An 18,945-nucleotide genomic window follows, 5' to 3' on the forward strand; every position below is an offset into this window, starting at 1 on the left:
TTGCTTGCCCAGTGCCGTCTACAGCCTGTGAGTAAGCCAGTTTATCACAGTCTGAAGCAGCACAGGGCATTACCATTGCATGTTTTTCATCCAAATTTATAAATAAAGGATTACCTCCCAGTTATTTTAATTTCCGCTTTTTTGATTAGTAGAAACTTTGAACCTTTTCTTATGTTTACTGGCGGTTATCATTTAAAAATTTTAAATTATCTACTTCTGTCCTTGGTCCTTTCATCTATTAGGGTTTTATAGGGTTCCATTTTATGAGAGCAATATAATGGTTTGGTGGAATTAAACTCATTTTAGCTGTCTTATTTCATTTTTAAGTGAAAGGAGAAACTGTCATCACTATGTGGCTTTTGTGATATTTGATTGAAAAGTTTCTTCAATGTGTATTCATGGCAAACATTTTTTGATACTTTATAAGATGTAGGAATGGTTATGATCTCCACGTCATATTGATGTGGAATATGATTTTTGATTTATGGTTGCTATAAATATATAGTCAAGCCATGATGAACTGCTCAGGGGTGACAGCCCCCACCGTTCTTTATATAGTGTTCCCTCAGTGTGCTGTCATCTTCATTATGGACCATCTGCCACTAGAGGCCAGGCTGCAGATCTCCCTTGTCAGTGAAATTTGACCTCAGTAAATCTGCAGGTATTTTTGGAAAGACAGAGAAACTACAGTTCTGCTTTCTGGTAATCTAAATTTGTAATGAATACACTCATACTTGCTTGCTCTCTTCATCCTTTCCTGCTTTTTATGACACTAATCACAATTGCTAATCCAACACAGACTGTGAGCACACGTTCTCTCTGTAGCTTTTGAAATATAGTCAACTGCTATCATTAGGGTACTGAGTAATCTGATGTTTTTATTAACTCATCTTTTGAGTCTCCTCTTATGGGGCTGGCACATTTCTGTTGCATTATATTGTTACAACCTATATTTGTAACTTAAACTTTATGGTATTCTGTGTTCAAACCTATAATTTGTAAAGATAAAGTGGATTTCTGGCATGCTTGAGAGCGGTATTTTACGCCGTCTTTGTAACCATAGGGACTGAATGGTGACAGTGAGTGAACCCCTCTATATTTCACGTTCATGTTATTTATTACTTGACAAATGGCAACAGGGGCATAAAATTGTTTTATTTGTCAGATTTGCATAAGAACTTCCTCACAAAAAGAAGCTTTTATGGTACACAACACAAACGTAAATTCTCATATAATTGTCCTTTTGAGGCATGCCTTGTAGTTTTGTTGTTGTTTTTTTCCTTTTCATCTTTTGGAAAACTTGTAAGATAAGAAAAATTTGCTGCGATGGAAAGAGCTAACCAATTGTTTAAAGGAACCACACAAAATTGAAAGTACGGGGTTTTTTTCCTTCTTTTTGTTAGTAATCTTTAGAGGAGTTAAAATTTCAAGCCTGAGTTTGTGTCCTGAGATTATGTGATTGGCTAAATTTGGACCCTGGTTATCAGATTTAAAATGAACATGCAAGAGCATGCTTTTAAAAGACCTGATACTTATAAATCAGGAAAACAGAGAGTTCTCAGATTTTTGTAGAAAAAGTAACATCTAAACTAACCCGCGTTTTTCACTCACTCATTTTGAAATTTACCTGTGTTGCATATAGAGCTAGTTCCTTTTAGCTGCTGTGTAGGATTTCATTGTATGAAAGATACCGTAATTTATTTAGATACTGTATATGTGTAATTTAATTACTTAATACAAAACACTTTGAGGTAAGAATTTTTGACTCAGTTTCAGAGCAAGTATTTAAACCCGGGTTTATGTATATCCATCATGCCATTCCTTCAATAAATATTAGGACAATAAAGTTGGGAGAAATGAGCTTGCAGGCTGCCCCCTAGCATATATCTGGGATCTGAATGTCAAGGAAGCTGGTGGTTGTCTGTCCTCCCAGCAGGAGGCGGGCCAGACCAGGGCACCTGTCTTGCTCAGGGGGTCCACCGCAGGAGGCGCGGGGGTCTGGAGGGAGCAGTGGCTCAGCTATTTGAGACGTTGGCCCAAGGGAGCACAAGATCCTTTCTTTCTGAATAATCAACGTGGTAAATCCATGATATATTTGAGGCCTGAAAGGCCCTGAGGGGCAGGGAGGGGTTTTAAAAGAAATGTAAGACATGGACCCAGCCCTCGAGGAACTTAAAAGCTAGCGGGGGAGAGGAAACTAACATGAGACAGAACAACAGTTTGCTGACAACTTGGTGTATACTGTGCTGTGCCCCTTGTCATCTTTTACAGAAATGGAATATTCTATATTTTTCTCTGCATCTTGATTTCTCATTCAACAATACCTTCTGGAAATCCTTTCAAGGCATCTAGTCTAGAACTAATTCATTTTTTAAAGGCTGTGTAATATTCCATGCTGTGGCCATATCATCACTTATTTGACCACTCCCTAATTAACAGTCATCTCTCTTTTTTTTTCTTTTTTGCTGTAAACCTCTAAAAACTGTAGCAGTGTTCTCGTGTATGTGTCCCTGTGTGCAAGTGCTCTCATTTCTGCAAGAGAGATTACCAGGAGTGAGATGGCTGGATTAAAGGGTATATGTATTTTTAAGTTTTTTTTTTTATTGGTGAGGAAGATTGGCCTTTGAGGAAGATTGTTGCTGAGCTAACATCTGTGCCAATCTGACTCTGTTTTGTATGTGGGACACTGCCACACCATGGCTTGATGAGCAGTGGGTAGGTCTGCACCTGTGATCCGAACCTGCAAATTCTGGGCCGCTGAGGTGGAGTGCGTGAGCTTAACCATTACATGACTGGGCTGGCCCTTCGTGTTTTTAATTTTAACAGATGCTGCCATATCGCTTTCTAAAAAGGCTGTAATTTGTATTCCCCTACCACCAGTGTATAGTGTCCTCTCCCAACATGGTCGCTTCCAACAGTTACGATATCTCTTTTAAGTATCTAACTGGATATCAAGTTATACCCCATTGTTACCAATTTCTGTGGCCACTAGGGAATACGAACATCTTTTCAGACATTATGTTGGCCATTTGTTTTTGCCGTTTTGTGCACTGCTCATCTTTTGCCTGGTTTGTTATTAGCCTTTGGGTGTTTTTGCTGGTTAGCTTGTAAGAACTATTTGTATAGAATAGATATCAACCCTTTGTCATCCGTGTTGCAAATATTTGGACCAGCTACATTGTTTGTCTATTGGCTTTCTTTACCAGACAGTTCACTGAAGGATTATAGCAACAAACTGAGTTTCATCAACTCACAGAACAACCTACTTAGTTTGATATGTTAGCCGACCTTTTGGAAGGGTTGGTGGGTGAAGTATGATATTGACGGGTCCAGTACAATCTGCTTGTGGAATGTGGTAGCTCACCACACAGCTGGATTTTCTCTCTTAACTTTTTCAGATGTTCTTTCCGCTCAGGGAGGGAAACTTACACGTGTGCCTCTCCGTGTAGGAGAGCAGAGTTTGATCCCCTAGCTGCTGTGGTGCACTCCATTGGTCTCTCCTCCTTGTGGAAGTGTTGTCCTGAAATCCTGTACCGTTCTTTTTTAGCAATCACACCATCCTCAAGGCCTCATCCACCTGTTGTGGGCAAAGTGACTCATCATAGCATTGAATTGTACTGGGATCTGGAGAAGAAAGCGAAACGCCAGGGTCCTCAGGAGCAGTGGTGCAGGTTCGCAATCGAAGAGGAAGACCCCAAAATGCACACTTACAGGATCATTTATACGTAGGTGCAATGTTGAATTCCTTAACGCTTTGATTTTGATTTCCTTTAGCTGGAATGGTTTCTATTGTCTCTAATAAGACCGGTTTTGAAATTAAAGAAAAAAATGAGTCAGCATCATTGGCAGTCATGCTCTTTATGAATTATAATTTTTGAAAAATAAGCATTAGCAGGAACTTTCAAATTAATCCTCCCATAGCTTTGAGAGCTTCTTAGACTTCCGAAATGGTCTAATGGTGTATTTTTAAAATCCAAAATGTAGAGATAGAATCTCAAGAGAGTTTGAGGAAGTTAGATGAGGTTCCTAGCCGGCTGTCCACAGAGGTGGGCTGGCCCCGCATGTCTAGCCTGGACCACTTCTTGGCTCCGTGTCACACCACTATTCCCTTGTCCGCTCTCTTTCCATCTGCTTGCCCCTCTCGCAGCCTCCACGCTGGTTCCCACAGTGGGGCCTTCCTTGTTGCCTCTCCCTTGAATGTGTTTCCTTCTGTTTTTACATGGCTGGTTCCCTGATATGATGCACATATCAGCAAACATCCCCTCCTCAAAGGGCCACTTGAGTAGCCTCCTTCCCCCTGGCAGCCTCTCTCTCATGACCTTGCTCCAGAGGCCTCCTAACATTTAGCTCTGCTGGAGTATTGTTGACTTGTTCATTTTCTGTCTCCCCTCCAGTAGATAAATTCATCGAGAGGCAGATAAGATTCCTGCTTGCTTAACCTTCTACCCCCAGCTCCTAGACACTGTCAGCACATAGTAGGCCCTCAAAATATTTGTTGAATGAATAGATGAATGAATGCAACAGGAGTAATTGAGTCATTTTTTCCTTAGTCTTCATTTCAACTCTGACTTGTTTCTTCCCTTTGACAGCTTTACTACTTGCAAAATGACTCTATTTCTGTGTTTCAGGAATACAAAAATGAGATACAAATATGGTTTTTAACTAAACTTTTAATTTTGAGATAATCGCAGATTCGTATCTAGTTGGAAGAAATCATAGAGATTCTGCATAGCTTTTACCCATTTCCCCCCACTGGTAACATAGAAAACTGTACTGCAGTTACAGCCAGGATATTGGCATTGATGTGGTCAAGATACAGAATGGTTGTAGCACTTTTCTGGGCTTTTCTCAAGGTGGCATTGTAATAAGCATGCTGATGTGAGGGTATAGTATGTATGAAGGCTTCAGCTCTTACCTGAATGATGATATGCCTGAGACTTGAGGAACAATTCTCTCTACCTAAAAAAATATGCATTTATCTGAAATGTAGTGACCATCTGAGAATAACTCTTGGCCTGACTACTGAAAAATGTTATTTTCATCATGTCATGTCATGTGTTATTCTCTGTTGGGTAATTCCCATCTAAAAGCACGAATTAGGATATTATAGGTATTTCTCTGGAGAAAGAAAAAAACATCATTTCTTTGCCCCCATTCCCCTTGTACCACAAGCTGCATGTTAGATGGGGCTGCCCAGGGTATTCCTTTCCTTCCTCTTTGCTTTTCCCCTTTGCTGGGTGGCCATGTAGGCAGCCTCACCTAGAGAGACTGCAGCCATGTGCTCTGGCCTCCAGCCCGATGTGTCTGTCTGTGTCGTGTGCATTCTCCTCTGAGCCCTGAGTGCTGTCCGCACTTGGGGCCTGGCCTGGTGGACCCACAGCCAGGCCCTCACACCCCCAGTTCTAAGTCTGGCTGTGAAATGATCGTGTTCCCTCAGAGAATGAGCACAAATCTTGACACTAGGTGGCAGAATTAGACTGTGTTAATCTTGACCTCATTTCCTCCGTTGTATCACTTTCTCCAGGTACCCTGAAAACTAGCAAATGCCTTTCTTTAAGAAGGCGATGATCTGGAATATCCCACCTGGGCTTGTGGATTTAAGAGCTGCTCACTGACCTGTCAGTTTCTTGAGTGTTAGCCAGCAGCCAGTCTTGAGTCAGTGGTGCCATATTTGACTTGGGCTCTCCTTCTCATGGCCAGTTACCTAGTTTTGTGTGTTGTTGTCCCTCTGCAAACACCTTCTAGGCCTTCCTTCATTAGCCTGTGGCATTTCCCCTACTAGGATGCAAGCTCCATTTTCTGTCTAGCTCATTGCTGTAGCCCCAGGTCCTACAGCTGTTCAGCATATTTGCTGATTGAGTGAATTGACCTTATCCCTCTTTGCTTGCCTTCTGTCTCTCATTCTATCTTGCTAGGTTAATTTTCCTTTAAATCTTCCTTTTGTCAAATTGTCGTCAGTGGGTCTCCGTTGCTTGAAGGATGAAGGTCAGACTCCTTAGAACATTTGATGCCCTTCACAGTTTGCCCACAACCTGCCTTTCCTGCTGCCTCTTATTTCTGAGCATGAATCCTCCAATGAGATCTGCTTGCTGTCCTTTGACTATGCCTCAACTTTTCCTGCGTGTGTGTGTAGCTGTTGTCCCTGTGCAGACGAATGGCCCTCTACCTTCATCCTTTCTTCTGCTCAAGTCAGATTCTGCCTCGACTGAGAAGCTCCCTTACCATCCCCTTATCTACCTCCTCTAAATCCCTCTGATGATTGCTGCCCATATCAGGCATTTCATTTATTCAATCAGCATGTATTAATGGGTGCCTACTGTGTGCCAGACATTGTTCTGGATGCTGGGGATATGACACTGGACAGACAGACCAAACTCCTATATGTAAGTGAAAACATAGGGTATGTCAAATGGTGATAAGTTTCAAGGAGAAAAAGCCTAGGAGTAGTCAGGGCCTGGGGTGGAAGTGAGGAGGGCTTCACTGAGGAGGTAACGTCTAAGCAAAGAACCAGGTGGGGGACGTCCACAGCCTTGTGAGTATCTGGAGGAACATTCTAGGTGGAAGAAATAGTAAGCAAAAAAGCCTTGAGGTGGGAGTGTGCCTGGTGTGTTCCAGGAACACTGAGGAGGGGAGCGAATGGGAAGAGTAGTAAGGGGTGAGGTCAGCGGGGCCATGGGAGGTAACCTCCAGGGTCTGGTGGGCTAAGAGGAGAACTGTGGCTTACTCTGAGAGAGGTGGGACAGCCATTGAAGGCTGTTAAGCTGAGGGGTGGCTTGATTTGGCTTATGCTTTAGGAGGATCACTGTGGCTGTTGAGTTAAGAACAGGCCATAGGAGGGCAAGGCAGCAAGCAGCAGGGAGGACTAATTAGGAGGCTTTTGCAATAATGTAGGTGAGTGATGACTGAACAGAGTGCAGGACTCTGTTCAGTGGTTGAATTCAGGATATATTTTAAAGATAAATTTGAAAAATTTGCCACTGGACCAGACATGGGATGTGAGAGAAAGGGGATAGTCAAGGGAGATCTACTACCTACCTACCTACCTATCTACCAATCTACCTATCTACGTACGTATCTATCCATCTATGCATCTATCCGTCTATCCATCTATCCATCTTTCCATCTTTCCCTGTATATCTAATTTTAGGAGAGGCTAAATTATGCTGCATTAAGCATCAGTTTCAGCATCTCAGTGGCTTACGACTGCAGTAGTTCATTTTCCACTCAAAATACCCATTGTGTGTCAGCCATGGCTGCCTGCCACGTTGTCTTCACTCCACAGCCAGGCTGATAGACCAGCCTCTGCCTGAACATTGTCAGTCATTATAGCAGCACAGGGAGACAGCACGGCACACTGTTTCTTGACACTTCTACTCAGAATGACACACTTCACTTCTGCTTATGCTTTGTTGCTCAAAGCAAGTCATACGGCTGTGTCTGAGTTCAACAGTGATGTAGAATTCTTGGGAGGGCACCACATATTTGTGAACAATAATTCAGTCTTCCAAGCTGGCACCAAGGTTTTTGGCCTCAGCAACTCAAAGAGATGGGGAAGACTGCAGGTGGAGCAGAAGCTCGGTTTGGGACTATCAGACATCCAATAGGATTTGGGACTATCAGACATCCAATAGGATTTGGGACTATCAGACATCAGGGAGGCACTTGGGGAAGACAGGGCCAGAAAAGAGATCTGGGCAGGAGGAAGGAATTTCAGAGTCATCAGTGTGAGGCTAGATTGGAGGGCTGGGGAGAGGAGCATAGAGAGAAAAGGGAAGTCTGGTAATTGAGTCCTTGGGCATTCTGATATTTAGTTTATGCTTTGTGTTTGTTCAGCACTTGCATCAAATATTTGCTTGTTGGCTGATAACAAAAGTAAGGGTATGCCTTACACTTCTGTTTATTTTGCTCTGTTGTGGAAATATTTCTAAGATGGCTCCATTCTTTAAGCTATCGTGCCTGGTCCGTGTGGAGCGGTGCTTCTCTGCAGCTTTGCTGAACTCCTTCTGTTGGTCATCCCGTGTCTGTGCTGCAGTCATCATGTCATCCCCGAGTCTGTGCTGTAATTGCTGTGGAGTACCCCAACGGGCAGTGTGTCTCACGGCCCCTGCTGTGTCTTTTGTTCTCTCCTTGGGGCCATCTCTGCTGATGTATGAGAGTCTCCAGCCTCCCATAACTGTGCTCAGTAACATCTGTTTCCTAGCACAGCTCTGTAATTTCTCTTTCCGGGGGTTAGGAAGGTGCTAATCGCTTCAGGGTGATCTTATGATACTTAGCAATACCGGATTCTGTTGGGGGCACTTTTGGTTTTATTTTGGTCTAAAAGTATGTTAAGTCTTCAACTCCTGGCATTGAATTCCACTGAGGCTTGGACATTATATTCTCATTGAGCTCCTAAAGGTCTTTTCAAATGCCACAAATTGCTGAGGGTTCAGCTTTTATGATTCAAGTTATCTATAGCTATGGACCTATGCTCACATAACAGCAAAATCCACCCACTCATAAGACTACTTGTGCCAAGCTGATATATTTTAGTTTTTAAAGTTCTTATTTTTTTAGCCCATGCAGTTTTCCTGAATATTTGCTTTTTATGGTAAATGCACTTATATCTATTAACACTTCTGTTTCCTTGGTTTCTTGATTCAAACATTTTTCTTAATGCTATTGGTATCATTTCTTCATTGCACTTCTTATAGTTTCTTCTTTGTTGATACATGATGTATCAATTGTCTATTACTGCATGACAAACTACTCCTCAATTTGGTGACTTAAACCAAAAAACAATTATGTGTTGCTACGTTTGGGCAGTCTGGGGATGGTGTGTCTCTGCTTCACATGGTCTCGGCTAGGACAGCTCTGCTGGGGCTGGAGATCCAAATGGTGTCCATCATATGTCTGATGCCTCTGCGGGGGTGGCTGGGACAGCTGGTGGCTGACCAGGCTTCTTTATCTCTCGTCATTGTCTGGCATCTTCCAGTGACACTCTCACCAGTTGGGCTCTCCCTCCAGCAGGAATTTAAACATCTTCACATGGTGGCTAGCTTCCAGGGGAGTGAAAGCAGAAGCTTCCAGGCGTCTTAAGGCTGGGGCCCAGAACTGCACAGCATCACTTCATATTCCATCCTACTTGAGGGGAGAGGAACTCGGCTCTAACTCCATGGAAGACTAATGTGTATCTGCAGGATGGAGGGGATTGTTGGAGGCCACCTTCGCTGATGTTGTACCACACTTGACCTCTTCAGGTGAAGAGAAATGTGTTTCAAGTAAAGATGATATCAGTTAGGAGGCTGAATCCACCAGCAAAGGGCAGGAGAAGGCAGACAAGTGGCCAGAAGTGTCTTACACGCCTCATCTCTTTCATGGCTCTGTTAGCGCTGCGCCCAAGTCATTTAGATTTTGGTGCCTGAAGTAACTTGTGTTGCAAAAAAGGATTCACTGTGTTCAGCCCTTTATTTCAGCTTAAAATTTTACATTTTGGATAAACAACAAAGAGAGAAAAACACAAAGGGAAAGGAGTCTTTGTAAATCTCTTCCACTTTTCAAACGTGGTTCTCTAGGTCTCCGTTTAATCTGAGACCCCTCTCTCAGGAACATACATCCAGACTTGTCTGGTTCGATTGTTGGTTTATGGACTGGCCCCCATATGCAGAGGGCCAGAAGAGACTGAAGAAAGAGGCAGGCCACTCCAGATTGGTAGGTAACAGGTGTAATAAGCAAGGGAACTTAGAAGGCTTGTCTTGAGCAGCCGCAAGACAAGTAGATCTCTGCACCGCTGCCAGAATCTTACAAGTTTATACGGAGGCCTTCACGGGGTCCAGTCACATACGCCGTCCAGATGGCCTCAGCGCCGCCTTCTGCTCTCAAGGCTGCGTCCTTGAAACAGCTGCTAGCATGAGAATAACAGGCAGAATGTACATTCCAAGGACAGGGGTGGGGGTAAGCGGACTCTGATTGCCGTGGTCCAGCTGGAGGGTCAATTGGTGGTCACATCCTCTCAATGAGCTCCTCCAACACCAGTCTCCCCATCACCAGACTCTTGTCACCCTTTGCTCATAGCCTAGACCAGCATTCCCCGAGTATTCCATGTCCTTCCACTCCAATGCTGCTTCTCAGACTGCCTGGGTCCTCCTTTCCCCTGCCTTATCTGCCTAGGATAAGTCTTTATGGAAGTTGCTCCCCGACTTCTCACTTTACATCAGAGACCTCTCCACTGAGGACATTCTACTGGGCCCTCTCTGCCCCTCCCTTGCTCCTCAAAGTGGAGGAATTACTTGTCTGATGGAAGAGTTTGGGTGATGGAACTTAGAAGACCTTCCGGGTTCTCTCAAACTATCCCAAAGTGTTCTCCTCCCTCTGGAGTGAGTGTTGGGTCAGCTCTCTAGTGCTTGGCCATATGCCTGCTTCTTTGGGGGAAAAACTGCTTTTCCAGTGGGGTCTGGGAGTAGGTGGGTCAGGCTGTTTAATTGACAGGTGAGGTGTTAACATGCCCACCTAGCCCAGATTTAAAGCCACGTTTTCAGGTGAGCTTTTATTGGTAATGGTGCTAACTCCAGCACTGTCATATCAGCCTGACTCAGCTGTCGTTCCTCACTGTCCTTGACTCTCTCTTCTTGCCACCCATCAGTAGGAGATGGGGTCAACTCACTGATGACAGATTCATCTCAGCCATGAGCTGGCCCCAGGCTGCATCCCTAGCCTGTCCCAGCTCCTAGCAAGTAATGGGCACTAGATATATTTGTTGAGTTGCATGGAATGGAATTGATGTGTAATATTTAGGTTACACACAAACATCCTTGAAAAATTAGTTGTAAATCCCAAAGTATGATTCTGTAGGCCTCTGTAGAGGTCTGCTGAGAATGAAAGAAAAATTAGAGACAGAAGATGGAGAAAACAATGGTAACCTTGGAGTCCAAGGGGCTATGGAGAGTGTTCTGGAGGGAGGAGAACAGGGCTGGGCTGGATGTTGAAGCAGGAAAGAAGGAAAAGCTGGAAATAGTACGCACACATACAAACCCTGAAAGATCGAGCCTTTGAGGTATAAGGAAAGGAAAAATTAGATATAGGATTTGAAAAGAGGTAATGGAATTGAGTCAGATGCCAGTAAAGAGCTTTGGCAGCAAAGGGAACCTGAGGTTTTAGGCAATATTGGGAAATACATACAACTCTGTTGACTTTTGGGGACCTGGTATCTTAGAGAACATGCCAAGTCAAAGCCAGGCCCCTGACACCTACCTCCCAAGCAGGGGGACACAGTCTTAGCACCATCGCTGGATCCTAGCATCTTCTGAGCAGGCAGGCAGACTGCCTGACTGCATTTCCTGGTGCTCATTTTGCAGCCTTCAAATGATTAGACTCCGTTCTCTTTCCTTCTGGAGGCGTGTGGATTTCCATTGCTAGCCTCTGATCAGTTTTCTCTTCTACAAGTGTTCAGGGTCTGTTTCCCATGGACATTTTCCTAGATGAACTTAACAGGGTGGCAAAGTGTTGGAGTGGTTCTCGTAAGCTGCCTGACTCCCCAGCTCACTCTGAGTTGCTCATTGCCTACAAGCAATCAAATACTTTACTACTTCTGCTCTTTTTCTTGCAGTATTATTTTGCCTGCAATAAGTATGCAGCCATCAGACAGCCTCACCTATCCACTCAAAGACCCCACTCAAAAATCACGTATATACTGTTTGACTGCCTATCTCATTTTTTAAATGTGAAACTTTGTCATTTGAGGACAAATATCATGGGTTAACGTGATTATTTTTCCAAAGAACAAAATTGCATGCCAGCTGTGTGTCAGCACTGGGCTAGGCACCGCAGAATAGAGTGGGCATGTGCTGGGTGGGATGGAGGTGCCACGCGTGGGTTTTCACAGTCTCGTGGGGGAGACTGACAACAACCAGGATCAGATCTGTACTGGAAATAGACAGCATTCAAAATTCACTTCCTCCTGCTCTTCTATCAGAGAACACTGACTAGATTACCTGGTGTCATCCTCATGTGTGTCTCCTCCTATCTAGGGGATATGCAACCAAGCATGTTGTGGAAGGTCTGGAACCACGGACACTGTATAGATTTCGGCTGAAGGTCACCAGCCCCTCTGGAGAATATGAGTACAGCCCAGTGGTCTCGGTATCTACGACCAGTGAGTACACAGCACTCTAAACTCACTTATCTAAAGATAAATGAAGACGACCAGCAATGTGGAGGTAAAAATATTCAGCTTTTTGCTCGGCCTGACTGGAAGCAGAAATTACGTATTCCATTTTTAAGCATTGTGATAATATTATTTTCTGGCTGAGCCTGGCCATAGCATAAGGGAAGTCTAATTGTGCTTTAATAAATGGAGAGAGCTGTTTCTGTGCCAGCACTGCCCTGTGAGTGTACATCTGGAACAAAAGGGGAAAGGGGCCAGAGGGGTGTGGGCTGAGCGCGTGTTCCCACAGGGAGAAACAGCTACCTGTTTTGGGGTCCTCAGACGACGAGGTCTACTCAGTGTTTTGTCCCTCTTGGACAATTTCACTGTATGTGTCTTGACCCATGAATCTGATTCCTGGGGGTGTTGTGAGTGAGGAAGAATGAACAGGGCTGCTCTCATTCATAGGCGAGGGGACAGAGAGCCCTGCATGGAAGTGGTGGTGAGAGGCTGGCCATGGTGCCTCTGACCAGTGCATTCTTTTCCCAGGTTGAAGGGTACAAATCAAAGGGTACAAATATTTTCAAATATTTTCTGTGATCAGTTTCTTAAAACTTCTTTTTTGGTGAGGAAGGTTGGCCCTGCGCTAATATCTGTTGCCAATCTTCCTCTTTTTGCTTGAGGAAGATTGGCCCTGAGCTAACATCTGTGCCCATCTTCCTCTATGTTGGATGTGGGACGCTGCACAGTGTGGCTTGATGAGCAGTGTATAGGTCCATGCCTGGGATCTGAACCTGTGAACCCTGGGCCACCAAAGTGGGACATGCAAACTTAACCACTATGCCACTGGACTGGCCCCTTAAAACACTTTAAAGATGTGTGTGAATCCAGTGCCATCTTTGAACTAGAATGTTGTAAAGGTTAAAATGGCCAGAAAAGTTCTTCAGGGCCCACCCACTGAAAACACAGACAAATCTTCTTTTGGTTGCACAAAGGAAATCCTTCTCTTGTGAGTGAAAAGTTATTTTAAAATTTTATTCAATGTAGCATTTGGCTTGTATATATATACATAGTTTTTTTCTGTGGCTTTCATTTGTGTCCTTTAGGCACTTAATCATGGAAATTTTTGTGTGGATTAAAGATAACTCAGATTTTGAGTTAGGCAATATTTTCAGTTGCAAACAAGGCATTAGAGGATTGGATCTTAGTTTAGCAAATGGAGAATTTAGTTAAAGCTGAGAGTTTCAAGGCTGTATACATTCTCCAATGATGCTCAGCTAGCCGTGAGAAAATATAATTTCAGAGGAGACTTTAAAGTGAAATGGTCAATTATGGAGATGCAGGTCAGGAAAGAGGGCTCGTGGCTTAATCTGAGGGCTTTGAAAGCATTTTCTTTTGTATGGAAGATCTGGGAGCTCCTGGGGTTTTTAGGGGAGAGAGAGGGGGGCAGACCAGCAGAAAGTGAGTGAGTTGTGTGTGAATTGAGGGAAGACAGAGAGAATGGAGGAGGAGAGAGGAGGAGGAGGAGTTGGCACAGGGGGCCTGTCACGTGAAAAGAGGCTCTCTAGGGGATCAGGGGGCCAGGACGCTCTCCCATGCCGCCTTTCAGCTCCCTCTTGTCCTCCTGCTATCCCCAGCCACCCACAGGCCACTCCCACCCTCCTCTGCCCCGTCCCTTTGGGGTGCCTCCTCTGGAGCACCTCCCCCCACCCCTCCTCTGCCTGCGGGGCCTGCTTCTCGGGCAGAGCCCTGCTCAGGGGTGATTCCTCAGGTGGCTTCTGCCTTGTTTGCCACGCTTCAGCTCCTCCCCTGGTACAGAGCAGTGTCTCACCACCTCTGAGAATACTTCCTACAGCTTATTTTATGTACTTGTCCATCTTCTTTCCCTCCCACTTACATTGTGTGCTCCTAAAAGTCGGGGGGTGGGGGGAGGATGGGTCAGTCATGTCTAGCATGTCGAAGAGCCTTACTAAATGGTTTAAAGAATCCATCCATGGCAAATGAAAAGGCCCAGAGGCAGAATTAAGAGGATGAGGAGAAACAGTGATTTTTTTAGCTGACTCTCATGTCTGTTGGGAGATGGATCTGTTTCCCACTGGCTGCGGAGAGTCCACTGAAGCTGCCAGGTGAGGGTGAACTGGATGCAGAACCAACCATGGTGAGCCTCAGGTGGCCACTGGTCTCCTTCTGAATACCACATCAAAGCCAAGGCGGGGTCTTCTGGACCAGAGATGACATGGAGTTGGTGCACCATTGGAGCTCTTTAGGAAGGCAGAAACCACTGTAGCTCTATCAGCTGACAAGGGTTGACCCTCTGGGCCAGGTGTGCCTTCTTGCCAAGCTGGCTTCTGAGAGGCAGCCATGGATAACTGGACCAGTGGTCCAGGGCATTTGTCACTGCAGCCCATGGCTTCCATGGGCAATTAGACAAGACTTCCTGTAGAGACAAGGGCTTGATGTAGACATGGCTCCTGGTGATGACCTGGTGTGTTGGGGCTTCTGGAGCATTTCCTTGTCAAGTCAAGCACGCGTGCTGCAGCTGGGATGTGCACTCAGCCTCAGGGGGCTGTCCTGGGTGGCAAGGATCAGGTACACTCTTCCTTCTGGCTGGATGCTGCTCCCTTATGCTGTTGTTATAATATCCAAAGCAGACTCTCTTAAGGAGGAAGATCATGCTAAACAAAGAATTAAAAATGCTCACGTTATACAAAACAAGTGACAATGCTTCTGTGGGCTGATAATTTGCATTCCATTTGAAAGTGTTTTAATGAATCACAAAAGGATGTACTTTGTTTGAATAAAGGATGCTCAGCCTTTTTTTTCCCAGGTAAAGTACACGAGACTCTTGCTTAAATGAGGCATGCAATTTTAATCAGTTGGGCCCTTAAAAAGAAAGAAAAACAGCTGCTGCTTGTTAATTGGCAAATATCTTCTCCGATGAGCTCATCATTTATTCACGGCTTTTAATAGAGACTTAAATTCCACGAAGGAAGGTGTTATCACCACATTATAATGTCTGCCAGCACATCTGCAGCTAAATGACCCTCTTACAGAATGTGAGTGATGGATTCCCAAAGACCACTCTGCCGTCTCCTCCTCCTGGGTGTCCTCCTGTGGTCCTGCCTGATGAGTTCCATCCAGCGCAGGAGGAACACTCAGGGACATCCTCACCGTGGGCAGGATCAGTTCGGTATCTGTAATTGCAACTCTCGGGGTAAACATTGGAAAAACACCCCCACAAAACAAGGCCTGCCTTCTTGATATTGAATTGCACTGATCAATGACAATCCCTTGGGCCGAGCCCACAATGTCTTGAAGGATTTGGGGGTGGGAGGAGTGGAACATTTGGCTCACCCTGGAATTTCCTCTCTGTTCTTCATGACTCCTTCCCATACTGGGAGTAGAAAGAACTACTCTGCTTGCAAACAAGAGCCTTTTCATTTCTTTTCTGTTTCTCTGTCAAATTCATGTAAACTGTGAGCCTTTTCTGTGCCTCAGTTGATCCATGCCTGGCCTGGTGGTAATCCTCAGGACCTCTGTGCCTTCCTGGCAGTGGTGTGAGAGGAGTCGATGAGTTAATGCTGAGAAAGAATTTTCAGCCCCAAATGACAGTTATTGCTTCCTTTTGCTGAAACTTAGCAAGCAAGGACTGAAGAACAAGTATGTTGTTTTCCTCTCTTCCGTGAGATGTCCTTGTGTTCTCAGAATAACTCATGAGAGCACTGATTACCTCTTGCAGAAGCTGGAATAGGAAATACATTTCTTTAGATTATGTCCTAATATCAAAATACCCTGTCTTTGCTATGCACAGTCCTCAAGCTTCTAAGCACGGAATGAATTTAATACGTTTTCCAATATTTGCATGCTGCAGAGCTTTCTGGGTAGGATGCATGAGGAAGTGCCCTCCTCTGGGAGAGCTGTGCCAGTCAGGGAAGATGGATGATGTGGATTAGAGGTGGTGAGGGCTTAAATGTGCTGGGATGCTGTGTGTGCTTTTAGAACTTTCTTTAAAATCTCAAGAAGTTAGCACTTTTCTGAAGTTTTTTAGGCTGTAGGCATTTATTTCATTTAACACTTTCCATGGGATCATGTTTATTTAAGATGTCTGCTTGTATTCAAAATTTAATAAGAATGGAGGCATACAGTGAAATTGTTACATGTGTTACAATACGGAAGGAAGGAGTACGGCCTCACAGGAGACCTCTCTCCGGGCTCCAATGTCGCCCACTCCTGCCTGGGTGACCTTGGATGACACTCATTCAGCCTTTCTGGCTCTCAGTTTTGTGGTCGGAGGAAGAATCTAAAAAGCATTGTGTCGAGATACAGCTTCCTTAATAGGATTTGAGTTAGGATATCATGTTTTAAAATTTAGTAGAAATAGGATGAGCTTCCTATGTTCTTCTGGATTATTCTATGCAAGTTACTTGTTTTTGTATTTTTTGTGGCAGTTGGAGGTTGAGAGTCACAGAAATGGGGCTGTCTGGTGGGATAACAGAGGGTTCTCACCACAGTGTTCTTCCCCTCCTTTCTGGGAAGCGTGAAGGAAGGGAACTTTTGATGGGTTTAGTTTGTCCACGAACATATGGATGGGTCACATAGATCATTTTCAGTCCATATTACTGTAGCCCAGGGTTTCTCCACCTTGGCACTATGGACATTTTGGGCTGGGTAACTCTTGATTGTGGGTGCCATCCTGTGCACTGTAGGACCTTGATCAGCATTCCTGGCCTCTACCTGATAGATGCCAATAGCACCAACTGTTAAGTTATGCCAGCCAAAATTGTTGCCAGACTTTACCAAATGTCTCTGGGGGCAAAACTCTGCCCCGTTCTGTAGCTCCTATTGGAAGCCAGGAACAGCATGGGCCCTGCCCTATGATGGTTTATCATGACACTTTCATTTGAAGCTTTTTGTCTAAAAATATGCGTGGAATGATGAAAAGGAAGTATAACGTGGCTAAAAATCTTCAGGAGATTGGCAATCTCTAGTGGACAAAGTTATTTCAAAACAATTTTAACTTGGCTTAAATTTATTTTTCCCAGAAGAGAAGGAAGGGTATCAGCTGGAGGTCACTCTGATAGTGATCCCTCCGTTTTTCTGCCCTGCTCACTTCCCAGTTTGTACTTGGCCCAGCTAAAATCCTCCAAGGAAACCAGGAGAAAAGTAGCGCCTGTGCCCAGAAGCTGACATCCCAGAGTTTTTCCATCGTGAGGAGCAGGGATGGGGAATTTTACTTCCCATCCTGCAGAGGTGGCCAGGGGACCTCTGCAGGCCAGGCTGCAAGAGGGAGGTTAAGTAGGGGGCGGTGAGCCCCAGGAGGCAGTCTGGGGTGCAGTTTGGGAGGACGGGGTAGGGGTAAATGTTTTCTTTTAGGGTTTATAATAATAATAGGCTGAAAGTGGGCACTACAGTGTAAAGGGCAAGGGAGAGGAACATATTTGTCTCATTCTCTCTGGGAGCCCCAGTGCCTAGCACTAGACTTGGCATGTAAGTTACTTAATAAACTTGTTGAATGAATGCATGAGACCTTTGGATTACTAAAACTGGGGATTATGAACTCAATGCCTATTGGGGTCAGGTAGGTGTGAAAGTGTGGGAGAGGGCTGGGTGTAAGGCAGAAGAGAATGGTGGGGTTGTGTCGAGCAAGGGCAGCTGCCACTACCATGACTATTACCTCAACAACAGACACATGTTGGATACTTAGGACGTGCTCGGTGCTATTCCAGGTGCTTCCCTTGTATTTTATTTAAGCTTAATCATAATCATTTAAACAATTAGAAAGTCCTGGAACGTGAAGCAAGCGAAGTCATGGAATAAATGCCTTGAAAGACGGGCTTCTCTCACTTGGCCCTTTCTTCTCACACTCTGCTCATTTTTGAACTTCTGCTGCAGTCCCTTCCTCAAGGAGTTAGTGTTCGCCTGTACACAGGGCCACCCTCCTCTCCACCCCACCTCCATTGTTCTTTTACTGTGTCTCAGACTCCTGCTCGTACTTCTCGACTTGGCGGTCGTCTCGCATAATGGGGCTTTCTCACGATGTTCTGCCTCCCTGGGTAGGAGCCCCCTCTGCCCCCAGAAGCTCAGAGGAGACAAGGCCAAGACGAGTGTTATATTCCTGGGAAGAACTCACATTCTGGATTTCAAGTGTTGAAGCAAGCTGCCTCTTTTTGTTTGCCATTCTAGTAGTTTAGTGATTCTTTGGCAAACAAAACCAGCATGCTGTGGCAATTGGGGAGTTTTGCCTTGCTTGTGGGAGACATTTATTAAGTCTTATGAAATCTGAAAGGATTATTTTCAAATATCAAAATAACATTCACATAGCAATACTTTTATAACTTGAAAATGTCCCAAGCCTTTAGGACAATCTAAATGTTCTTTTCTTAATATGTGAAAACAAGGTCTTTTTCAGTAAAAGGAGTTGACTAGGAAATGTAAGATGTATTTATTGGAATAGCCCAGTGCCTTCTTGGAGGTGAACATGAGCATCCACTCAAGGCCACAGGAGGAATATAGCTGGAATGAATCTTCTTTCATTATATTTTGGATGACTGCTTTCTGTCTAATTTCTTCAGGAGAGCCCATAAGTAGCGAGCACTTTCATAGGGCTGTCAACGTGAATGATGAAGATTTGCTGGTTCAAATACTTCAAGGAGGGTGAGAGAACGCTGCCATTAATTTTTTTTTTTTTATTTTTCATGCCCAAAAGTGCATAGAAATGCATGATGCAGCTTTATTTTGTTTTATTAAGACTTCCCATGCCTTTGAAACTGGCTCCAAAATTAATCTTAGGTGACTGGCGTGAGTTCAGCATAGTTAATAAAGAC

At 44.5% G+C, this 18,945-nt stretch overlaps 1 protein-coding gene across 5 annotated transcripts in view; it reads left to right on the forward strand.

Annotated features, from left to right (window-relative positions):
• FANK1 (fibronectin type III and ankyrin repeat domains 1) overlaps positions 1-18,945 on the forward strand; it is a 116,392-nt gene that overhangs the window by 62,558 nt on the left and 34,889 nt on the right. For 3 of the 5 annotated variants that reach the window (XR_006887549.1, XR_006887550.1, XM_046654064.1), the window contains exons 2-4: positions 3,548-3,725; positions 12,006-12,130; positions 18,694-18,775. Coding sequence is in view for 1 of the 5 variants with exons in the window: in XM_046654064.1 (XP_046510020.1) it covers positions 3,548-3,725; positions 12,006-12,130; positions 18,694-18,775 (385 nt within the window). In the remaining 4 variants the exon portion in view is untranslated. Of the gene's footprint in view, positions 1-3,547; positions 3,726-12,005; positions 12,195-18,693; positions 18,776-18,945 lie in introns of all 5 variants that reach the window. The other 2 variants (XR_006887551.1, XR_006887552.1) reach the window with 2 other exon arrangements.

The sequence above is a fragment of the Equus quagga genome, chromosome 2, assembly GCF_021613505.1.
Source record: "Equus quagga isolate Etosha38 chromosome 2, UCLA_HA_Equagga_1.0, whole genome shotgun sequence".
Classification (NCBI taxonomy): domain Eukaryota; kingdom Metazoa; phylum Chordata; class Mammalia; order Perissodactyla; family Equidae; genus Equus; species Equus quagga.